The sequence below is a fragment of the Bubalus kerabau genome, chromosome 23 (assembly GCF_029407905.1).
Source record: "Bubalus kerabau isolate K-KA32 ecotype Philippines breed swamp buffalo chromosome 23, PCC_UOA_SB_1v2, whole genome shotgun sequence".
Taxonomy (NCBI): domain Eukaryota; kingdom Metazoa; phylum Chordata; class Mammalia; order Artiodactyla; family Bovidae; genus Bubalus; species Bubalus kerabau.
In genome coordinates, this window is record NC_073646.1 from 41,846,021 (window position 1) to 41,866,539 (window position 20,519).

The 20,519-nt window shown below is 49.4% G+C and overlaps 1 protein-coding gene across 2 annotated transcripts; it reads right to left on the reverse strand.

Annotated features, from left to right (window-relative positions):
• Positions 1–545: 545 nt before the first annotated feature.
• CHST12 (carbohydrate sulfotransferase 12) lies at positions 546–19,378 on the reverse strand. Of its 2 annotated transcripts, none has more exons than XM_055562064.1 (2): positions 19,228–19,378; positions 546–2,296 (listed from the first exon to the last, which is right to left on the reverse strand). In XM_055562064.1, the coding sequence occupies exon 2, from the start codon at positions 2,221–2,223 to the stop codon at positions 964–966; it is 1,260 nt and encodes a 419-aa protein (XP_055418039.1). In that variant the 5' UTR covers positions 2,224–2,296; positions 19,228–19,378; the 3' UTR covers positions 546–963. The 2 variants fall into 2 exon arrangements, with proteins under 2 accessions (XP_055418039.1, XP_055418040.1); XM_055562065.1 differs by having other exon boundaries at positions 19,192–19,285.
• Positions 19,379–20,519: the final 1,141 nt, after the last annotated feature.

The window sequence follows — 20,519 nt, forward strand, 5'->3', positions numbered from 1 at the left end:
CGAGGCAAAGGCAGGGACAAGTGCAAACCAGCTGTCTTCTTCATTAGCATCACCTCTGGCTGACGCATGATGAAATAATTTCCCAAAGAAAACACCCCAGCCTTCCCTTTTCACATGGATCACCTAATCAGAGAGCTTCCCCACCAGCTCAGTGGTAAAGAACCCACCCGCCAGGCAGGAGACCCGGGTTTGATCCCTGGGTAGGGAAGATCCCGTGGAGAAGGGAATGGCAACCCACTCCAGTGATCTTGCCTGGAAAATCCCCACGACAGAGGAGCCTGGTGGGCTATAGTCCATGAGTTCACAAAGAGTCGGACACGACTGAGTGACTAAACAAAGCAGCTTTCCCTCCTGGAGGGTGTGCTGCCCTTGCACAAACATAGGAAGGCCTGTCTTAAACCCAAGGCCCTCCCTCCTGCTGAAGACAACCAGGAACCCTCCCTTCCTGAAATCGAGGCCCTGAAGCCTCAGCGCGGGCCACGGCGCTGCTCGGGGCCCTGGTGAGCTGCTGCCCCACTGGAAGAACCACAGTGCAGACGGCAGGAGCAGGTGTAACCTTTTACTCCACTTCCTTCTCCACTTTTCATATTAAATATCTGAAATATATTAATCTTAAAAAAACAATATTAACTCAATGAATGCAGTACTCAATGAATTAACAGTACTCATGAATGCAGGGAAGGAGTAAACAGTAAGTCTAGACTGCAAAACCATAGGTTATTTTACAAACTGGAGTGTGGGTGTGATACGTTCCAGGAGTTTCCAGCGGGCTCGTCAACAGAGCACTGTGGAATTCTGCAATGCATCACACCAGGAGAGAAACGAAGCCGTAAAAAAATATATGTGGCAGGCCAGCGCTCCGTGCTCTGGAGGACGGTCGCGGCGCCACAGGCCCTTCCTTCAGGTTGAAAGGAACGACAGAAGCACTTGTTTTTTTGGTGTTCGGGATTTCCCCCAGCGCCTTCAGTCTCTAAGTAGATTTTCGGGCTTGGGGTAGCCGAAGAGAACAAAATCTGCTTCGTACAGTTTGTAAAGCTGCTGCCTCCAGGCCAGGGGGATTTTGGCAAACCAGCCTTCCTCCCAGCTGCTGGCAGTCCTGTTCCGGTAACTCGGGGGGAACTGCAGCAGCTTGTCCACCTTGAGCAGCCGCAGCAGCTGGGCGGCGTCCTGGTCCAGGGTCTCCAGCTTCCCCACGAAGTCATAGTCGATCTGGCAGGGGTGGCAGAGGCGGTGCACCTGCCTCCAGTGCTCGTTGAAGGGCGCCAGCTGCTCGGTGTGCGGGTCCAGCAGGTACTGGATGAAGTTGGCGAAGGACAGCCTGAGGCCCGCGCTGAAGGCCTCGCTGACCGAGGCGGGCAGGCTGGTGTGGTTGGAGTACCTCTTCAGCATGGGCACCGCGAACTTCTGGTAGAACTCTTCGTTCTCCAGCTCGAACTTGCTGCGGAAAGCTGAGATGAGGCGGACGAAGGGGTCGCGCACAAACAGAAACTTGGTGTACTTCTTCAGTTTAATCTTCATGAGGTGCCTGGAGAACTTCCCGTAGCGCCGCCAGAACTTGTTGAAGGTCAGGTGGGTGCTGGAGTTGTGCACGTACTCCCGGGGGATGTCCAGCGGGTCACGGTAGGGCGTGCCCTGGTCTGAGAGGCTCTGGCTCAGGACGATCATCACCCGCTTCCAGTTGGTGCAGGCCACCTTGGGCACGTAGCAGTAGATGACCCCGTGGCGGTCGTCCACGATGAGGTGGTTCAGCTCGTAGTTGGGGATGTCGTCGAAGGAGCGCTCCTTGGTGGGGAACACGAAGCTGGCGTTGGCGCAGAACCCCCTCAGTACACTCCTCCGCTCGGCCTGCCGCGCATCTGGGTCTGCACTCTGCTGGGCAGCGCGGCCGGACCAGTCGTAGCCCCTCACACTCTCCTCCAGGTTGCCGAGCACAGGCTTGCTGGAGGCCGGCAGGGAGGGCTGCTCTACCCTTTTACTCAAAAGTGGGCCCTGCTTCTCCCTGACGAAGCTCTCCCAAATCTCGAGGCTGGAGGTGAAGACGTCCCCGGGCGCTGAATTGGGGCTGGGGAAGGGCTTTAGCGCGTGCGGCCTGGAGAGGGCCGTGTGCAGGTTGAAGTGGGCGGGGCCCATGTTGTCCCAGTACACGATGATCAGGAGGACCATGAAGGCGGACCCTAAGACCAGCCACAGGCGGAAGAGCCGGCTCTTGGTCATCGTGTCCATGGATGCCTGGGCCTTTCCCTGGGCCCTTTCACTTCAGCTTCTGGTAGAGACGGGACGCCGTGCTCTGAGGAAGCTGGAAGACAACAGAGGCCAAGTGAGTGATTAAGGTCCTCTCTCAGCCTGCAGCCCGGACAGGAGGGGCTGCTTCTCCGCCTCTTCACCCTCTGTGAGCTGAGCTTTGTGGGGGACCTGGTGGGCGGGCGTCAGCTTCCCCACGTGATGTGACTCCCTTGCCCCACCCCAAGCCCCTTCTGCTGCGTCCACATCATCCAAACGAACACGTGAGCCGGGCCCCGTGAGAGGCCAAGGGAGCGCGTGATCTGGGCAGGCTTCTGCCGGGGCTCAGCCTTCACCCCACAGCACCGGCGGACGCTCAGGAGGGAAGACACGTGTGTGCTGGGGCTTCAGCACTGTGGAGGGCTGTCGCATGGCAGAGGGGGCAACTCCAGAAGAGAAAACCCGAAAATGAGTCAAACCCATGGAAGGAGTGCCCAATAACCATACGTGGGCCCGACACAGAACGGGCTGCTTGCTAAGCCGTCCAGGGCTTCTCGCGCTGCGGACATCGGGGCACAGAGGGACAGAGCTCATCTTGGGAAGTCCAAAGGAGAGTCCCGCACTGAGCACTCTCTGGGACAACTCCCAGTGTATGGCTCTGAGTCTACATTTCTAGTAGACTATGCACCTGGTATCCAACACATTTTCATTAGGCAGAAATTTGAGTACAATCTCTATGCACCTTTGCAGCTTTTGTTTACCCTTAATTCACTTTTTTTTTTTTAATGGAAAAGTGATACATACTCATGGTAAAGACTTTGGCAGACTGCGGTGCTGGAAAAGACTCTCGAGAGTCCCTTAGACAGCAGGGAGATGCAACCAGTCAATCCTAAAGGAAATCAACCCTGAATATTCATCAGAAGGACTGATGCTGAAGCTCCAATACTTTGGCCATCTGATGCAAAGAACTGACTCACTGGAAAAGATCCTGATGCTGGGAAAGACTGAGGGCAGGAGGAGAAGGGGACAAGAGAGGATGAGATGGCTGGATGGCATCACCGACTCAATGGACATGAGTTTGAGTAAGCTCTGGGAAATAGTGAAGCACAGGGAGGCCTGGCGTGCTGCAGCCCGTGGGGTTGCAAAGAGTTGGACACAACTTGGCAACTGAACAACAACATGTGATTATTAGACATTGTACAGGTAGTGACTGGAGGAAGAAACGGCAGCTGCTCCAGTGTCCGTGCCTGGAGAGTCCCAGGGACAGGGAGCCTGGTGGGCAGCCGTCCATGGGGTCACTGAGGGTCGGACACGACTGCGCGACTTCACTTTCACTTTTCACTTTCATGCATTGGAGGAGGGAATGGCAGCCCGCTCCAGTGTCCGTGCCTGGAGAGTCCCAGGGACAGGGGAGCCTGGTGGGCTGCCGTCCATGGGGTCGCACAGAGTTGGACACGACTGAAGCGACTCAGCAGCAGCAGCAGCAGACAGGTAATGAGCACACCACAGAAATCCTGAAGCAAGACTGCTGGTGAGATATCGTGCTGTCTCCTGCACAACTGTTGCTGCAGCTTCAGCTGGCTCCCTGCGAGTGGGTGTGAGTGAAAAACGCAGCAGCAACACTGCAACAGCTTTCAATACCCTTTTAATGGTAATGGTTATAATCACACACTTTTACAGCCTATTTTTAAACTAGATCACAAGTACCCATGTCACTGAAGATTTCAAGACCATCCCTTCTCAAGGATGTGCCAGGGTGAACAGTTTATTAAGATGAAACCATACATATATATATATATATATTTTTTTTTTTTTTTAAAGTTTGCTACAGGCTGAGAAAGCAGCAAAGGGAAAAAGTAACTTAAGATGTCAGGTGATTTAAGAGACCAGTTTTCACTTTTAATATTAAGACCAACAAACAGAGTAGCAGTGATGCTGAGCCACGGTCGCATCTTGTGGACACAGGCACAGATCAGCCGCATGTTTACAATGCAAAGAACCACCTGGCCTGATGACCTAAACGCTTTATTTTTCAACCAAGAAGTAGTATACGCACACTAATAAATGCCAGTGTCTACATTTTTTACAAACTCTGACTCTCTTTATTAATAATTGCAAGGAAAAGACACGATCACAGTCACAAAAAAGACAAATATTGTCTTTCCATTTACATGAGGTTCCTAAAGGACTGAGATTCATAGACAGAAAGTAGAAGAGCCAGTGCCAGGGGCTGGGGAGGGCTGGGGAGCCAGTGTCCAGTGGGTACAGAGTCTGATGGGACGATGGCATGAGTTCTGTCAACGGATGGTGGCGACGGCTGCACAAGAGCTGTGTCTCGTTCAAGTGACATGAACGTGCTCACGCCACTGAGCGGAGCCCTTAAACACAGCCAAGGTGGTAAGTTTCATGTTATGTGTATTTTACCACAAAGAAAACACTGGAGGAAGAAAAATGCATTAGAGCTGTAACAGTCGACTTGTGGAGGAATTTCCAAGAGGTAATGCTGCATGAATACGGCAAATGTTGGACAGTGGGTACAAACTACAGCAAGGCCTAAATATGGTAGACAACTGTCAGAGGCTAACCTCGGAGCTGCTGCTGGGGCCACAAGTTACTTGTGCAACCTGTGCAAAAGCTCCACAGGTGACTCTACCTGCAATCTGTTTATTAAGCAAACACTCAAGTTTTAAAAATTTATAATTGGGGGTTATTGCACAAAAACAGGACAGGTCTTCCCCTTGGGACAGTGGAAATGCTGCGTCTGGTTACTCACTGGGGCGACTGGTCCAGGAGCCTCCCGGTGTCCTGCCACATCACGGCCCCTCCAGCCCTTCTACACCACGGGGACGCGTGCCTACACGCCAAGCGAGGCAGCACTGACCCATGAGGCTGAGGCCACGGTTCATTTTTAACATCAAGGAACGAGGGCAGTCCTCTGTGTTGTCATCTCTAACCTCAAACAAGCCACAAAAGCAGCAGTGGTGGAAACCCGACGGGCTGCGTGCATTACATGGCCTGTGAGAGCGGTGCTCCAGGAGGAAGGACCATGGCTGCCTTCACACATGCACCGAGCCCCAGAGTACAGCGTCTCGGAACTGCGACGAGAGAGCAGAGGAGCGAACGGAGCAGAGACTCGCACACAGCACTGCCAGCAGCAAGCTTTACTCTTCAAAAGGGAGCGGGACATCCGGGAACTTCTGGCCCAGCAGCCTGGGCAGCTCAAGCCGCATAATCCAGGCAACACATCCCCGTCCTCTGGGGGAGAGAGCAGAATGACGGGCAAAGCCAGGCTGAGAACTGACGTGCGTGCTTAGACACTTCAGTCGTCTCCGACTGTGTGACCCCGTGAACTGCAGTCTGCCAGGCTCTTCTGGCCATGGGACTCTCCTGGCAAGAATACTGGAGTAGGTTGCCATGCCCTCCTCCAGGGGATCTTCCTGACCCAGGGATCAAACCCGCATCTCCTGTATCCCCTGCATTACAGGAAAATGTGCTAAGCCACTGGGGAAGCCTGCTGAGAACCACAGACTGCTTCAAAAACATGTCAGGGAACAACAGTGACCTCATAAAGTAATTTCTGATTCATAAAATAAGGGCATTATTTCTGAACATAAATCTCCCAGTATTTCAAAAAGCGGTCAACAAAAAGCCCCACCAGAAGCAGCAGAGCAAGAAGAGCCTTCACAGAGGAAATGCTCCCTGTCAGTCTCGAGCTTTTGCCTCCAGCAACACAACCAACAGCAGAGTTGAGCTAGAAGTTTCATCTCTGGAGGGCTGGTTTTCTACCAAAGCAAAACACTGTGGCTAGGTAGAGAGCTTCTGGGCCTAAGCGGGGGCTGTTGAGCATTTCTGCTCACACAGAGCAGGGTATGATGCCAGAGCAGACGCGGCCACCCCTGGAGGCAAGCACCCCAGGCAAGCTGGCTGCCCACCTACGGCTGTTGGTCTGAAGGAGCCGTCATGCCAACGACAGACAGGAGTCCAGGAAGATGGGGAGGTCTGTGACATAGAGCTGAGGGCCGACCTCCCTCACACTCAGGAGCGTGTTACCCCAACACAATGAAAGCGAGGGCCACGTGGCCAGACCCACAATCAGACACGTGTAAGGGCATTTCCCACAGTTTAATGGCAGAACAGTACAGAAAGGTCCAGCGGTGTGTGCTAACTTCACATGTCAACTTGACTGAGCTGCGGCTGCACAGGTAGTTGGTCCCACACTCCAGCCTGTCTGTGAGGGTGATTCTGGATGACATTCAAGTTTGAATCGGTAGGCCGAGTAAAGCAGATGGTCCTCGCCAGCGTAGGTTAGCCTCGCCCACTTTGTTGAAAGCCTGACTAGAACAAAAGGGCAAGGGAAGAGAGACTTCCCTCCCTCCACCCGACTGTCTTTGAGCTGGAGCGCTGGTTTCCTGCCTTCAGACGCGGACAAGCACTGGACCCCTCACCACGGGCGTTCCTGGTTCTCAGGTCTCAGACTCAGACTGGAACCTACAAGCGGCTCCCTGGGTCTGAACTTCTCAGCCTCCACACCAATTTTTATGCAGGCAATTCCTTGTGATAAATACACACGCAGACACACACACACACACACACACACACACACACAGACATGTACATACACACCCCTTACTGGGGTTCTGTTTCTCTGGAGAGCCCTCACTAATATATGAATGTTTATTTTGTCATTTGGACTAGGGTTTGTGGGTCTGTGTGTGTTTGTGTATTTACTACATAGTATACAAATCTGCCTGCAATGCAGGAGACCCTGGTTCGGTTCCTGGGTTGGGAGGATCCCCTGGAGAAGGGATAGGCTACCCACTCCAGTATTCTTGGGCTTCCCTCGTGGCTCAGATGGTGAAGAATCCACCTGCAATGTGGGAGACCTGGGTTCCATCCCTGGGTTGAGAAGACCCCCTGGAGGAGGGCATGGCAACCCACTCCAGTATTCTTGCCTAGAGAATCCCATGGACAGAGGAGCCTGGTGGGCTACAGTCCATGGGGGTCACAATGAGTCGGACATGACTAAGTGACTAAGCAGAAGAAGAAGCAGAAGTAGACCAAACCAGTGAGAATTAAACAGTGAGTGGTAATAAATGGAAATTAATGGATCTGTTGTTGTGGAAAGGAATGTTAGATGCAGAGAATTTCAGCCAGTATAGAATATCCAATACAAGTATTCCAGAGGCAGAAGCTGAGATTCTTTTTTCCCCCTATAGATATCCTGCTGTTCCAGCACCCCATTTGTTTAAAAGACTGTTCTTTCCTGATTAAATCACATTAGCACCTCTGCTTTTTTTTTCTAAGTGAAGTTTACTGAGCTATGATTTATACACAATAAAACGCACTCTTTTAAACTGCACAGTCTGATTAGTCTGGGCAAATGAACACTGTTTAAGACACAGAACATTCCCATCATCCCCCAAAGTTCCCGCACCCTCCCCAACATCCAGCCCCAGGCAGCTGCCAATCTGTTATCTGCCCTGTAGTCCTGCCTCTTCTAGAATGTCACAGAAATGGAATTACACAGGAAGCGAGAGCTTGTATTTGGCTTCCTTCACTTAACAAGATGCTTTTGAGATTTGTCTAGGATGTCGCTTGTATCACGGCTGAACAGTACCTGCTATATGGATAAACCACTATCTGTTTATCCATTTACCAACTGATGAACTTTGGAGTTAGTTCTCTTTTTTGGTTATTATGAAAAAAATTGATACCAGCTTTTTTTGCATACAGACCAGTTTTTTTTTTTTATGCTGAGACATTCAAAAAGTCAAAAAGATTGTATTTAAAAACATCAAACAGATTTTTAATTTCCTGGAAGGTTCTATAAGATCCATAACAGCAGATGTTCTAGAATAAAGCTTAGGGATTCTATTTAAAGATGAATCAAACTGACCATCAAAATATTATATATGAATCTTAGATTATCATTTTTCAATTATAAAATTTTACAGGCTCAAGTGAGTAGAGCAAGTTTGTGGGGCAAAAGGTTAATATACAAAAGTTAACCATTTTCCTATATATCAGCAATGAACAAGTGGAATTTGAAATTAAAAACACAATTCCATTTATTAGCACCTTCCCAAAATAAAATATTTACGTATGAATTTAATATGTACAAGATCTCTATGAAGAAAACTGAAAAATTCTGATGAATGAAATCATCAGAAGAACTAAATAAATGAAGAGATATTCTATGTGCAAACTGCTAAGGATAGGAAGACTCAATATTGTCAAGATGTCAGTTCTTCCCAGTTCCATCAACAGATTAATCCCAGCCAAAATCCCAGCAAGTTCTTTGTGGACATCAACAAACTCTTTCTAAAGTTTGTACATGGAGGCAAAAGACCCAGAGTAGCCAACACAATACTGAAGGAGAAGAATAAAGCTGGAAGATTGATGCTATGAGGCTTCAAGATTTACCACAAAGCTACAGTAATCAAAATGGTGTGATATCGGCAAAGAATAGAGAACTAGATCAGTGGGACAGAATGGAGCCCAGAAACAGACCCCCATACAGCCAACTGATTTTTAACAAAGGAGCAAAGGCAGAACAATGGAACAAGACTGCAACAAGTGGTGCTGGAGCAACCGGACATCCACACGTGAAAAAAAAGAATCTAGACACAGACTTCACACCCCTCACAGAAATTAACCCAAAATGGATAACAGACCTAAATGTAAAATGCAAAACGATTACAGCTCCGAGAAGAAAACTTAAACGACCTTGCATATGGTGATACCTTTTAGATAACGCCAAAGACACTATCCATGAATGAGATTACTGTCCACACGAAGGTCTGTACAAGAATGTTCACTGTGACTTCATTCAAAATTACTAAAAGCTGAAAACAACCCTGAGGTCCACCACCAAGTGAATGAATCAACAAACTGATGTGCACATTCGGCAGAAAAACCGCTCGATAAAAAAGAACGAGCCACCGATTCACACGTCCATACACGCCGATTCACACATCCATACACGCCGATTCACACGTCCATACACGCCGATTCACACGTCCATACATGCCGATTCACAGATCCATACACGCCGATTCACACATCCATACACACGGATTCACACATCCATACACGCCGATTCACACATCCATACACACGGATTCACACATCCATACATGCCGATTCACAGATCCATACACGCCGATTCACACATCCATACACGCCGATTCACACATCCATACACACGGATTCATACATCCATACGCACCGATTCACACATCCATACACACGGATTCACACATCCATACACACAACCACACAGACGGATCCTGCAGATGAACCCAGACACGCAAGAGCACACGCCACATGATTTCACTTTCAAGTTCATAAAAGGCAAAATTAGTAACAGAAAGCATCAACTAACTGCCAAGGGACAGGGGAAAATGTGGGCGAGGGACGTTTTCTATTCCATTGTCTGTAAGGGTGGTTACACAGGTGGGTATATCTGTCATGGAAGTTTACGCTTAGAATGCGTGCATTTTATTGCATGTAAATTATACCTCAATGCATTTGACTGGAAGTGGAAAAAATGTGAGCGGTCTTATTAATTCAATCTCCAAGAGTTAAAGCTTTTCAGCATAAACTCTATGCAACTAAGCAGCTGTCACTCACTCCCACCATGGACGACAAGAACACCAGCACTGAAGCCCTGCACACACGCTTAGAGACTGGGAAGAGAAGGACGAGGGTTCTGAGGCCCAGGCCAGTCTCTGCCGAGCGGCCTGCCGTATTTCTTTAAGTCTGAGTTTTACTTCTTTACCTATAAAACAAGAATAATCAAGGTCTTTCTGCTACCCAGAGCTACTGAGAGGATGAAAATGAGAAAATATCAGCTAAATGTTTTGTAAAATAGTAAAGCGTGTTCTTTACACTATACCACTGGCCCTTTTATCTGTTTCATGTGGCTCTCAAATATAACATTTTTATTATTAGTCATGCTATCTATCAATATCCAGGTGTTAGCAGTCAAACAAGAACGTATGATTTTAATTAACTTTATAATAAAAACAACAGTAGTTAATATGCTTTCCAAAGTGCTGATATAAGGTCTGCATTTCTTAAGTTATTTAATCCTCATGATAATTTTGATAGAGTTAGGGCAAAATAGCCAGGCAAGTTGCCCAAGTGTGAACAGCTACCACTGCTCAGAGTTGACATTTGACAACTGATTTCAGAGCCTACGTTCTCAACTATTACACTCTACCAGCCTCTCAGGAAGTATTTAATGTGGAATTGGTTGGTTTTCCTAGGCACTCAAATTTTTATCACCTTTATTTCTGAGAGAATTCGCTTCTCCTTGTCCAAATAACCAACTTCTGACCCTTAAATCAAATGACATGACCTTCATTAAGAAGTCCAAGAATGTTTCAAATTTTATTTATTTATGCTACTGGCAAAGAGACCAGAAACTATCTACTTCTTATCCAGCTTTGCAAACACTATATAAGGCAAATAATTCCCTGTGGTTCTCATCACTGCAGTCGACAGAAATCTGGAAAGTTTGTCAGTGAAATCAAAATTTACTCTTTGCACCCTCTATTGCCCAGCCCTGCAACTGATGCTCTGGTGCTGGATTAAAACCCCTATTGAAAGGTATATGTTCACTTCATGCCACCAGCATTGGGGGTTTCAGTTCAGTTCAGTCGCTCAGTCGTGTCTGACTCTTTGCGACCCCATGAATCGCAGCACGCCAGGCCTCCCTGTCCATCACCAACTCCCGGAGTTCACTCAAACTCACGTCTATTGAGTCGGTGATGTCATCCAGCCATCTCATCCTCTGTCGTCCCCTTCTCCTCCTGCCCTCAATCCCTCCCAGCATCAGAGTCTTTTCCAATGAGTCAACTCTTCGCATGAGGTGGCCAAAGTACTGGAGTTTCAGCTTTAACATCATTCCTTCCAAAGATATCCCAGGGCTGATCTCCTTCAGAAAGGACTGGTTGGATCTCCTTGCAGTCCAAGGGACTCTCAAGAGTCTTCTCCAACACCACAGTTCAAAAGCATCTATTCTTCGGCACTCAGCTTTCTTCACAGTCCAACTCTCACATCCATACATGACCACTGGAAAAACCATAGCCTTGACTAGACGGACCTTTGTTGGCAAAGTAACGTCTCTGCTTTTCAATATGCTATCTAGGATGACTACTGGGGGTTTATTTGCTTGTAAAATTACTTCACTTGTATTCAGTTAACCCTGAGAACTAAATCTGACAGTGTATCCAAATAAAAATAAGTAATAAATGGTGACATTGATGAGAACCAAAGGTTGATGTTCTTCTCAGAAGACCTGAAAGAACACTGAGCCAAACTTGGCCTTTGAAATAAAGTAACTTCCCAGAGAGCTGGCCACAGCACAGACGGCCATCTGTTGACATGCTGTCTTCACACCTGGTGTTTGAGCCCAGGGAGAGCCTCACAGTAGCCAGGATATTAAGGTAGGCACTCTGGCCCCATATTCCCAAAATAGATTTCAGGTTCTTGGGAGATGGGGGTCATGTCTACTATTTCTTCTGTGTTCCTCACAGGACTCAAATACTTGTTGCAAGGTACTTGACTCTGGAATCCAAACAATAACTCATTTCCCAGAGCTAAGTCAATTCAAAGAAATTATTTCAAGGGAAAATAGATAATAAGTTTTACTACGATTAGCTGAAAAACCCGATTAAGGGCTTTACCTTCCTAATACACGCAGACCCTAGCCTCCGCGGCCAGCTCTCACCCGCATCGCTGCAGCAGCCTCTGACCTCTGACCCGGCCTCCCCGCCTCTGCTCTCGTGTCCATACAGTGCAGCCACAGTTATTCCGCCAAAGTCAGATCCCGTCACAGCTCTGCTCAAACTCTCAATCACTGGGGTCCAATGTCTTCCCATTTCCAGTCCTTACGATGGCCCATGACAAGCCCTACAGGACGGGGATCTCACACTCCCATGCCTTTCACTCCCCATCAATGGCCCTACTCGAGCCACAGTGGCCTCCTCGCTGTCCACCACCCGCACCAACCAGGCTCCCACTGTCTGGACGGCTCACACCCAGGAATCCTGTGGCTCACCTCGGCACCTCACCTCATCAGCAAGGGCTGCCCTGATCACTCCCCACCCTGCCAGCCCATCCTACCTGCTTCTTCTCTGTCTCATTTGTCATCACCTAATATGAAATTAAAAGACACTTACTCCTTGGAAGGAAAGTTATGACCAACCTAGATAGCATATTTGGAGAAGGCAATGGCACCCCACTCCAGTACTCTTGCCTGGAAAATCCCATGGACGGAGGAGCCTGGTAGGCTCCAGTCCATGGGGTCGCTAAGAGTTGGGCACGACTGAGCGACTTTACTTTCACTTTTCACTTTCATGCACTGGAGATGGAAATGGCAACCCACTCCAGTGTTCTTGCCTGGAGAATCCCAGGGACAGAGGAGCCTGGTGGGCTGCCGTCTATGAGGTCGCACAGAGTTGGATACAACTGAAGCGACTTAGCAGCAGCAGCAGATAGCATATTAAAAAGCAGAGACATTACTTTGCCAACAAAGGTCCGTCTAGTCAAGGCTATGGTTTTTCCCGTGGTCATGTATGGATGTGAGAGTTGGACTGTGAAGAAAGCTGAGTGCCGAAGAATTGATGCTTTTGAACTGTGGTGTTGGAGAAGACTCTTGAGAGTCCCTTGGACTGCAAGGAGATCCAACCAGTCTATCCTAAAGGAGATCAGTCCTGGGTGTTCATTGGAAGGACTGATGTTGAAGCTGAAACTCCAATAGTTTGGCCACCTCATGCGAAGAGTTGATTTATTGGAAAAGACCCTGATGCTGGGAGAGATTGGGGGCAGGAGAAGGGGATGACAGAGGATGAGATGGCTGGATGGCATCACCAACTCAAGGGACATGAGTCTGAGTGAACTCCGGGAGTTGGTGATGGACAGGGAGGCCTGGCGTGCTGCTATTCATGGGGTTGCAAAGAGTCGGACACAACTCAGCGACTGAACTGAACTGAATATTAAATATGATCTCTGTTCATTTCCAAGGCAAACCATTCAATATCATGGTAATCCAAGTCTATGCCCCAACCAGTAACGCTGAAGAAGCTGAACAGTTCTATGAAGACCTACAAGACCTTCTAGAACTAACACCCAAAAAAGATGTCCTTTTCATTATAAGGGACTGGAATGCAAAAGCAGGAAATCAAGAAACACCTGGAGTAACAGGCAAATTTGGCCTTGGAGTAAGAATGAAGCAGGGCAAAGAGTTCTGCCAAGAGAACTGGTCATAGCAAACACCCTTTTCCAACAACACAAGAGAAGACTCTACACATGGACATCACCAGATGGTCGACACCGAAATCAGATAGATTATATTCTTTGCAGCCAAAGATGGAGAAGCTCTATACAGTCAGAAAAAACAAGACCAGGAGCTGACTATGGCTCAGATCATGAACTCCTTATTGCCAAATTCAGACTTAAATTGAAGAAAGTAGGGAAAACCACTAGATCATTCAGGTATGACCAAAGTTTCTGCCAAAACGTGATCCACTGGAGGAGGGAATGGCAAACCACTCCAGTATTCTTGCCACAAGAACCCCACGAATGAAATTCTTTAACAAGTTAAAAGAAAAAAGCTAAAGAAAGCACCAAATCTCTGATATGTGACCACAGCCAAGAGACAGGATACTGAGAACAATAACAATAATGGACAGGAAATAAGAACAAGTAAACTCTCCCCATAAGAAAGAGCCTGCTGAGTGACCCAGCTGCACACAGAATACCAAGGGTCTGGCCTCTTCCTTCATTAGAGTGGGAAGCATACTGCTTTGTCTTTATTTTGATCAACATTATGTATGTATGTTAAAGGATTACATCATCAACTGTAAACACAGCCTCCAGTCCCTGCTTTCCTGTTACCCATCTCCATCTTTCTCCCCCATTCTTGTTTGTTTTTGGCCATGCAGCACGTGCGATCACAGTTCCTCGGCCAGGGATCAAACCCATACCCCTGCAGCGGAAGCACAGAGTCTTAACCACTGGACTGCCAGGGAAGGCCCTCCCTCATTCTTAGTTGTCTCTTTTGGTGTTACCACCTGCCTCTAAGTAATTGCCCTGGGCGATAACCTAATAGTTCAGCTTGGGTATCATCCACTGACTTTCCCAAATAGTGGCAGGTGGCAGGCAGAAATGCAGTCTTTCTTTCCTCCATCAGCCCTTCAAACAACCATGCCATGCTCATCTCCACGCCTCCTCCAGACAGGCATATCATCATTTTAATGAGAGCGATATTCAATGTTTACATAAATTATTACCGTTGCGCAAAGGCTATTCACAGCAAAGCCTTGCAGTACACCATAATTATTTTTCTTTCCTGCACAACGGCTTATTTTCCCCGGAACTTGTTAACAGTCTCATGCTTTCATTTGCTTTGTTTTCTATGTACTTATCACTACTACAACCCCAGCTCTGCCAACTGTCTGCATCTCCCCTCCAGATGCTTCAGAGCACCCGGGACTCTGACTTTCATCTTCCCCAAAAAATCCCTTTGAGGAAACATCGAGGCTCAAGTCATGAGATACCTGCTCTCCCTACCCAGTGCCTGGCTTGGCTGGCATCCCAGCTTCTCCACCTACCCAGAAGATTCTTTTCACCTTTTCTCTGAGGATAATTCTGTCTCTTCTAGTTCTGACTTTCCAGATTCCCCACCTTATTCTGGGAAAGTACGCTTGCCAGTCATTTCTTTAAAATACATGAGAGACAAATTTTTGGAGCAAGTGTGAAAATATCTTTATTCTACCCTTCTTTGCCTGATTTTAAAATTCAAGGTAAAATATTTTCCTTCAGAATTTTGAAAGCAATGCTCTCTTGCCTCCTAGCTTCCAATGCTCCTGTAGATGGCTCCCAAGCCATTCTGCTCCATCCTGGGATGACCCGCTGGTGGCCTTTGTTCTTTCTCTAGAAGCTAACACAATCTTCTTAGTCCAGAGTTCTGAAATTTCACAGCAGTGTGTCTTGGAGAGAGTGTGCACGGTTCTCTCTCCATGGAAATTCTGAAACACACACCTTTGGATGCACTTTCAAATAAACTCCTTGCTTCCAAACTCTCACTAGTCACTACCAGAAATTCAGTATTCCTCCCTATACAAACTTGCTCCCCACACTCTGAATATCCAAATTGGGAACTGAACAGACGAGGTGAGTGGCAGATACCTGCATTTTCATCTGTGGTGCTGGTCACTCAGTGGGCCCTTCAAAGGAGGAAGTTTTGGTTTTAGGATTTACCTTATAATTTTGTGGATGATTTTATCCCATTTCTTGCTGAACCGCTTATTATGTAAACTGCCTAATCTGATCATTTAATTTTCTTTTTTCTCTCATTTTCCATCTCTTTTTGTTGTTGTTCTATTTCCTGAGCTGTCAACGTCTTCTTCACCTACTGAGTTTTTTATTTTTTCCACTGTATTTATACACATGACTCATCTTTTTGGATTTCTGAATGCCCTTTTAAAACAAAAAAAAATCCTCAATCCTCTGTGGTGACCTTTTCCTAAATGGAAAGGAAACCAAGGAAAGAGGGGATATATGTGTTAAGTGTGGCTGATTCACTTTGCTGCACAGCAGAAACACAACACTGTAAAGCGACTATACGCCAATAATGTACATAGAAAAGAGCGCCTTCTTCTTGTCTACCGATGCAGTATTTTCCAGCTCCACGTGTGCATTAGTGACAGTATGCATTTTCAGTTTTCTTCCGGCATACTCTCTACTGCTTCCAAGTATGTGTCACGATCTCTGTCTTCCCAATCAGAGGTTTCGTCGCTTGTCCCTGGTTGCTGCTGCTGCTGCTGCTGCTAAGTCACTTCAGTCGCGTCCAACTCCGTGTGACCCCATGGACAGCAGCCCACCAGGCTCCGCTGTCCCTGGGATTCTCCAGGCAAGAACACTGGAGTGGGTTGCCATTTCCTTCTCCAATGCATGAAAGTGAAAAGTCAAAGTGAAGTCGCTCAGTCATATTCGACTCTTTGTGACCCCATTGTCTGCAGCCTACCAGGCTCCTCCATCCATGGGGTTTTCCAGGCAAGAGTATTGGAGTGGGGTGCCATTGCCTTCTCCGTGTCCCTGGTTATCCGGTCCTATTTAAGGGGAAGGGGATTAAAAGAACTGGAAGCTTTGGACTCTAGAAGGGAGTTATTAACTATGAGCTTCGTTAGTGAGTGCTCCAATTGGGCCTCCTTACTGTGGACCTTCCTGTCATTATTTTGAGATCCTTTCTCAGGCTACTCACTTTCCCCAAAGATTCTTCTGTTCTCCTGCCTGGAAGGAGAAGTACCAATTGACAGTACTCCGGGAGCCACAGAGGCTCCATTTCCTTCACCCTCTTGTGTTCTGTGCAGCCGTCCACCCCTTCTCCCCCAGTATTTCCTATTCCTCTCTGAAATTCAGTTCTCTAAGCAGTTACAGAAACCACCACCTTGGTTAAGTACAGGAAGTGCTAAGTTACTGAGTCAGTTATCATTAAGCACATCTGCTGGCAAATGACTGGTGAACAATGAGCCTGGCTGCAGCCACAGACCCACTAAGTACTGTGAAACTAGCCACTCCTCTCTGAAGAAAAAGAGAAACAATCTAAAAATTGAAACTGAAGATATTAGTTTAAAAAAACTACAAACTAGCAGCATTTGTTTCAGTATTATCAATATCCTGTCTCTTACCCAGGAAGGGCACTTCAACCTGAGACCTTTCTGGAAGAGAACCACTCACTAGCCTTAGTGACTATGCAGTAATGACTGTAAGCTACATTTCCTTTGTCAACCATCCAACGTGCTCCTCTTCTGCCATCTACCCCTTTCCTGCTGGCATTCCCCAGGATTCCCTCCCAGGGCACATTCTTTCTCTCCAAGAGCACATCTCACCCAGGATGGCCCACAAATACTGTAAATTTCACAAGCCTAAAAATCAAATGCATTTTAGCCCCTTCCTTCTCTACATTTGCTCCAGTATTCCCTAGCTCAGGTACTGGCCCTCCTCAGCAACCACGTGAGACATCCTGGTTACTTCTGCCTTTTTCCTTTCCCTCTCACCACATCCCACAAAGTGCAGTAGCACTGTGGACTCTCCTGCTTCTTTCAAGCCGACGCCCTTCTTGACTCTCAGCCACTGTTCTGACCCACACCCCCTATAACTGTACCCAATTCAGTCTCCATCTCCTGATACCCTGGACCCATTCCTCTGTTCTCACAAGGATTACTTCTCTAAAACACATCTTTCACATTCCACCCCAAACCTTGACTACCCCTCACCAAGAGGATAAAGTCCAAGCTCCCTGGCAAAGCATTCAAGGCTCTTCGATCAGAAACCTCTTTCTGGCCTTGGTTTGCATTTCAATCCTCAAACCCCATCCTCCAATCAACACAGGGACTCACTGCTCCCTCCCCTCAAACATTCCATTCACTTCCTCCTTTCCACACACCCTGGAATGTTCTCCCCAAACTTCACTCATCTCTCAAGGCCCAACTCATGTCACCTCCACTATGGAAAACTTCTGCAACACCTAACAACGAGTTTAGCTGCTCCCTCTTTCTTCGCACTTTGTAAACACCTAGATGACAACGCTAATCACAGGGTATTACAGTCAGGCTACCCATGCCACCAGCTTCGAGCCCTACCTGGCATCTTACGAAGGATGAGAGGCTCAGTTTGCTCAGCTGATGAAGCAGGTGCACACGGAGTGGCAGCGAACAGCAGTGCTGGCTTGAAAACACCAGCCCAGCGTCTTACAGACCATCTGGCAAGAAACTGAGCATCCATGCACTGCCATGCAGGCACTCTCTAAATGCTCAGCAGCGCTCCCCTCAGGCAGCAATTTCCTAGGTGTTAGCTGACACTTAGGTGGTAGTGTTGCAATATATAAGTGTATCAAATCAACACTCTGCACATCTTAAACTTACACAATGCTACATCAATTATACTTCAATTTTTAAAAATCTTCCTAGTATCTCCTTTTTCACCCTGACACCAGCCCTGTCTCACATTCCCAACACCAGATGTTCACAGAGAAGGGCTAGACTGTGTCCTGATTTGGGGGCAGGTGAGGACCAGCTGAGCTGTTTCTCAGCTGCCCCCTGCCTGGACCCACACATTAGGGGACAATCTCCTTAGAGATGCACTTGCATCCACTCTCCCCCAATCCACATTCTCATTCATCCAGGGTCTCCCGAGTCTCTCCGGCGTCGAATCATAAAATAAATAATTCAATAATCACAGGAACACTATGGCTTGTTGTGCTCCGCGCCAGACGGAACCTCGGCTCCAGCCAAAGGCTCGCCGGAGATGTCTTGGTGGCTGCGAGCCCAAGTGGAAGATATAAGTCCTACTGTTCGCGACTAATACATGGCTTCCTCGCGCTGTTTCTGGAGCAAAGGCTCATCTGAGTGGTGCTCTTCCAGGACGCGCCCGCCTCGGCCAGGGCTGCAGTTCAGGCCGGCGGTCAGCGGGTCGGGGGAATGCCCGCGGCTTCGGGCGGCCCAGGGCATCGAGTGGGGCCCCCCTGCAATAGGCTGGTGGGGGGACGCGTGCGCCCGGGGCGCCCGGCCTCGCGCCGGAGCCCCGAGCGCCTGCTCCCGCTCCACGCTCCCGACCAGCCCGAGGGGGAAGCCGAAGACCCCTCGGCCGCCGCCGGCCCCCTGCAGGATCGATGCCCGGCGGCCAAAACGGGCGGGGACCAGCCCCGACGGCGGGAGTTGACCGGCCGCGAGCTCCAGCGCCCGGTCCAGGTCTCCCTCACCCCCGCAGGACTGGGGCTCAGAGACGGTGCGAGCCCGGCCAAGGTCACACAGCGACGGCGCGGGGGCTCGGCCCGGGGCTGCGCCGGACCTGCCCCGGCGGCTGAGGGGGCAGGACCAGCCCCGGCTCGCCGGCGCCACCCCGGTCCCGCGCCCCTCGCCTCACCTCACCCTGCACCCCTCATCTCTCCGCTCGCCTCACCTCGCGCGCCCCTCACGTCCCTTCGCATCACCTCACCTCGCGCCGCAGCTCGCGCCTCCAACGCCTCGCGACCGGCGGCGCCTCTCGAGGCCGCCCCTCCACCGGCCCCGCCCCCTGCTCCTCCTCTCGCGAGAAGTCACGGCCGCGGAGGGGCCGGGGAGGCCGAGTCGCACCCCCACGCAATGCGCCTGCGCCTTCCGCACCGCCCCCGGGCCTCCCCAGCCCCTGCCATGTGGCGCCGTATTTACGGCTCGGAGCGACCCCGCCCCCGGCCGCCGGGAGCCCCGCCCCCTTCCCAGTAGCCAATCCTGTGCGGCCGGGCGCTCGAGGCCAGCGCGCTGCTGCAGCCGCTCGGGTACACCAGGCCAGCACCTGCTGTCTCCCGGGCCGGCTCGCGAGCAGCGACTGCCTGCAGAGCATCCTTATGCCAGGCCCTGTGTGGCCTTGAGCAAGTGACTGAACCTCTCTCTGTGACTGTCTCCAAGTACCTCAGTAGGGCCGCGACTTCGTCCTGCAGGGAGCTAACGAGACTCAGATATATGGTGCTGAGCGAGGTGCCTGATGCATCATCTGCACTCCCCTCGTGGTTCTTACTGTTTTGTTTTTTTTTAATTGGGGTAAAAATACACATGACATATTGCCTCTAACCATGTTTAATGTACCACGGGGCAGTAAGTGCATTCCTATTTCGTGCAACCGTTTCCACTGTTTGTCCCCAAGACTTTTGCGATCAGTTGTTCATGGTTCCACCGGGTAAATGAGTTGCCTTCTGATGAAGCCACGTCTCATTCAGTCACGCGGCAGGGAGGTCCTGCTGCTGGGCCCTGGAGGCGGGGGAGTGAAGGAGACAGGAAATTATCTTATTTACATATTATTTATTTGTTTATTTTTGGCTGTGCTGGATCTTCCTTGCTGTGAGCATTTTTCTCTGGCTGCGGGCGAGGGGGGCACTACTATTCAAGGCAGTGCGTGGGCTTGTCATTGCGGTGGCTTCTTGTGTTGCGGAGCCCTGGCTCTAGGGGAGAGGACTTCAGTGGTTGCAGCACGGTGGGCCCAGTAGCTGTGGCTCCTGGACTCTACAGCACGGGCTGTAAGCCCCTGAGTGGTGGCTTACCGGCTTAGTGGCTCGGCGGCACGTGGGATCTTCCTAGATCGGGGGTGGAACTGGTGTCTCCTGCTTTGGCAGGAGGATTCTTTACCACTGAGCCACCAGGGAAGCCCAGGCCTGCCCTGTTTGAAAAACAAAAACCAGACTGAGACTTCTACTCCTGCAGCTAGCCCCTTCTCAGCTCATCTCTCAAAGCAGGGGTCTCTGCACACCCTCCATT

What these genes read in the sequence shown, in the direction of transcription:
- CHST12 (XM_055562064.1), bottom strand. Translation starts at nt 2,223, where the DNA reads ATGGACACGATGACCAAGAGCCGGCTCTTCCGCCTGTGGCTGGTCTTA.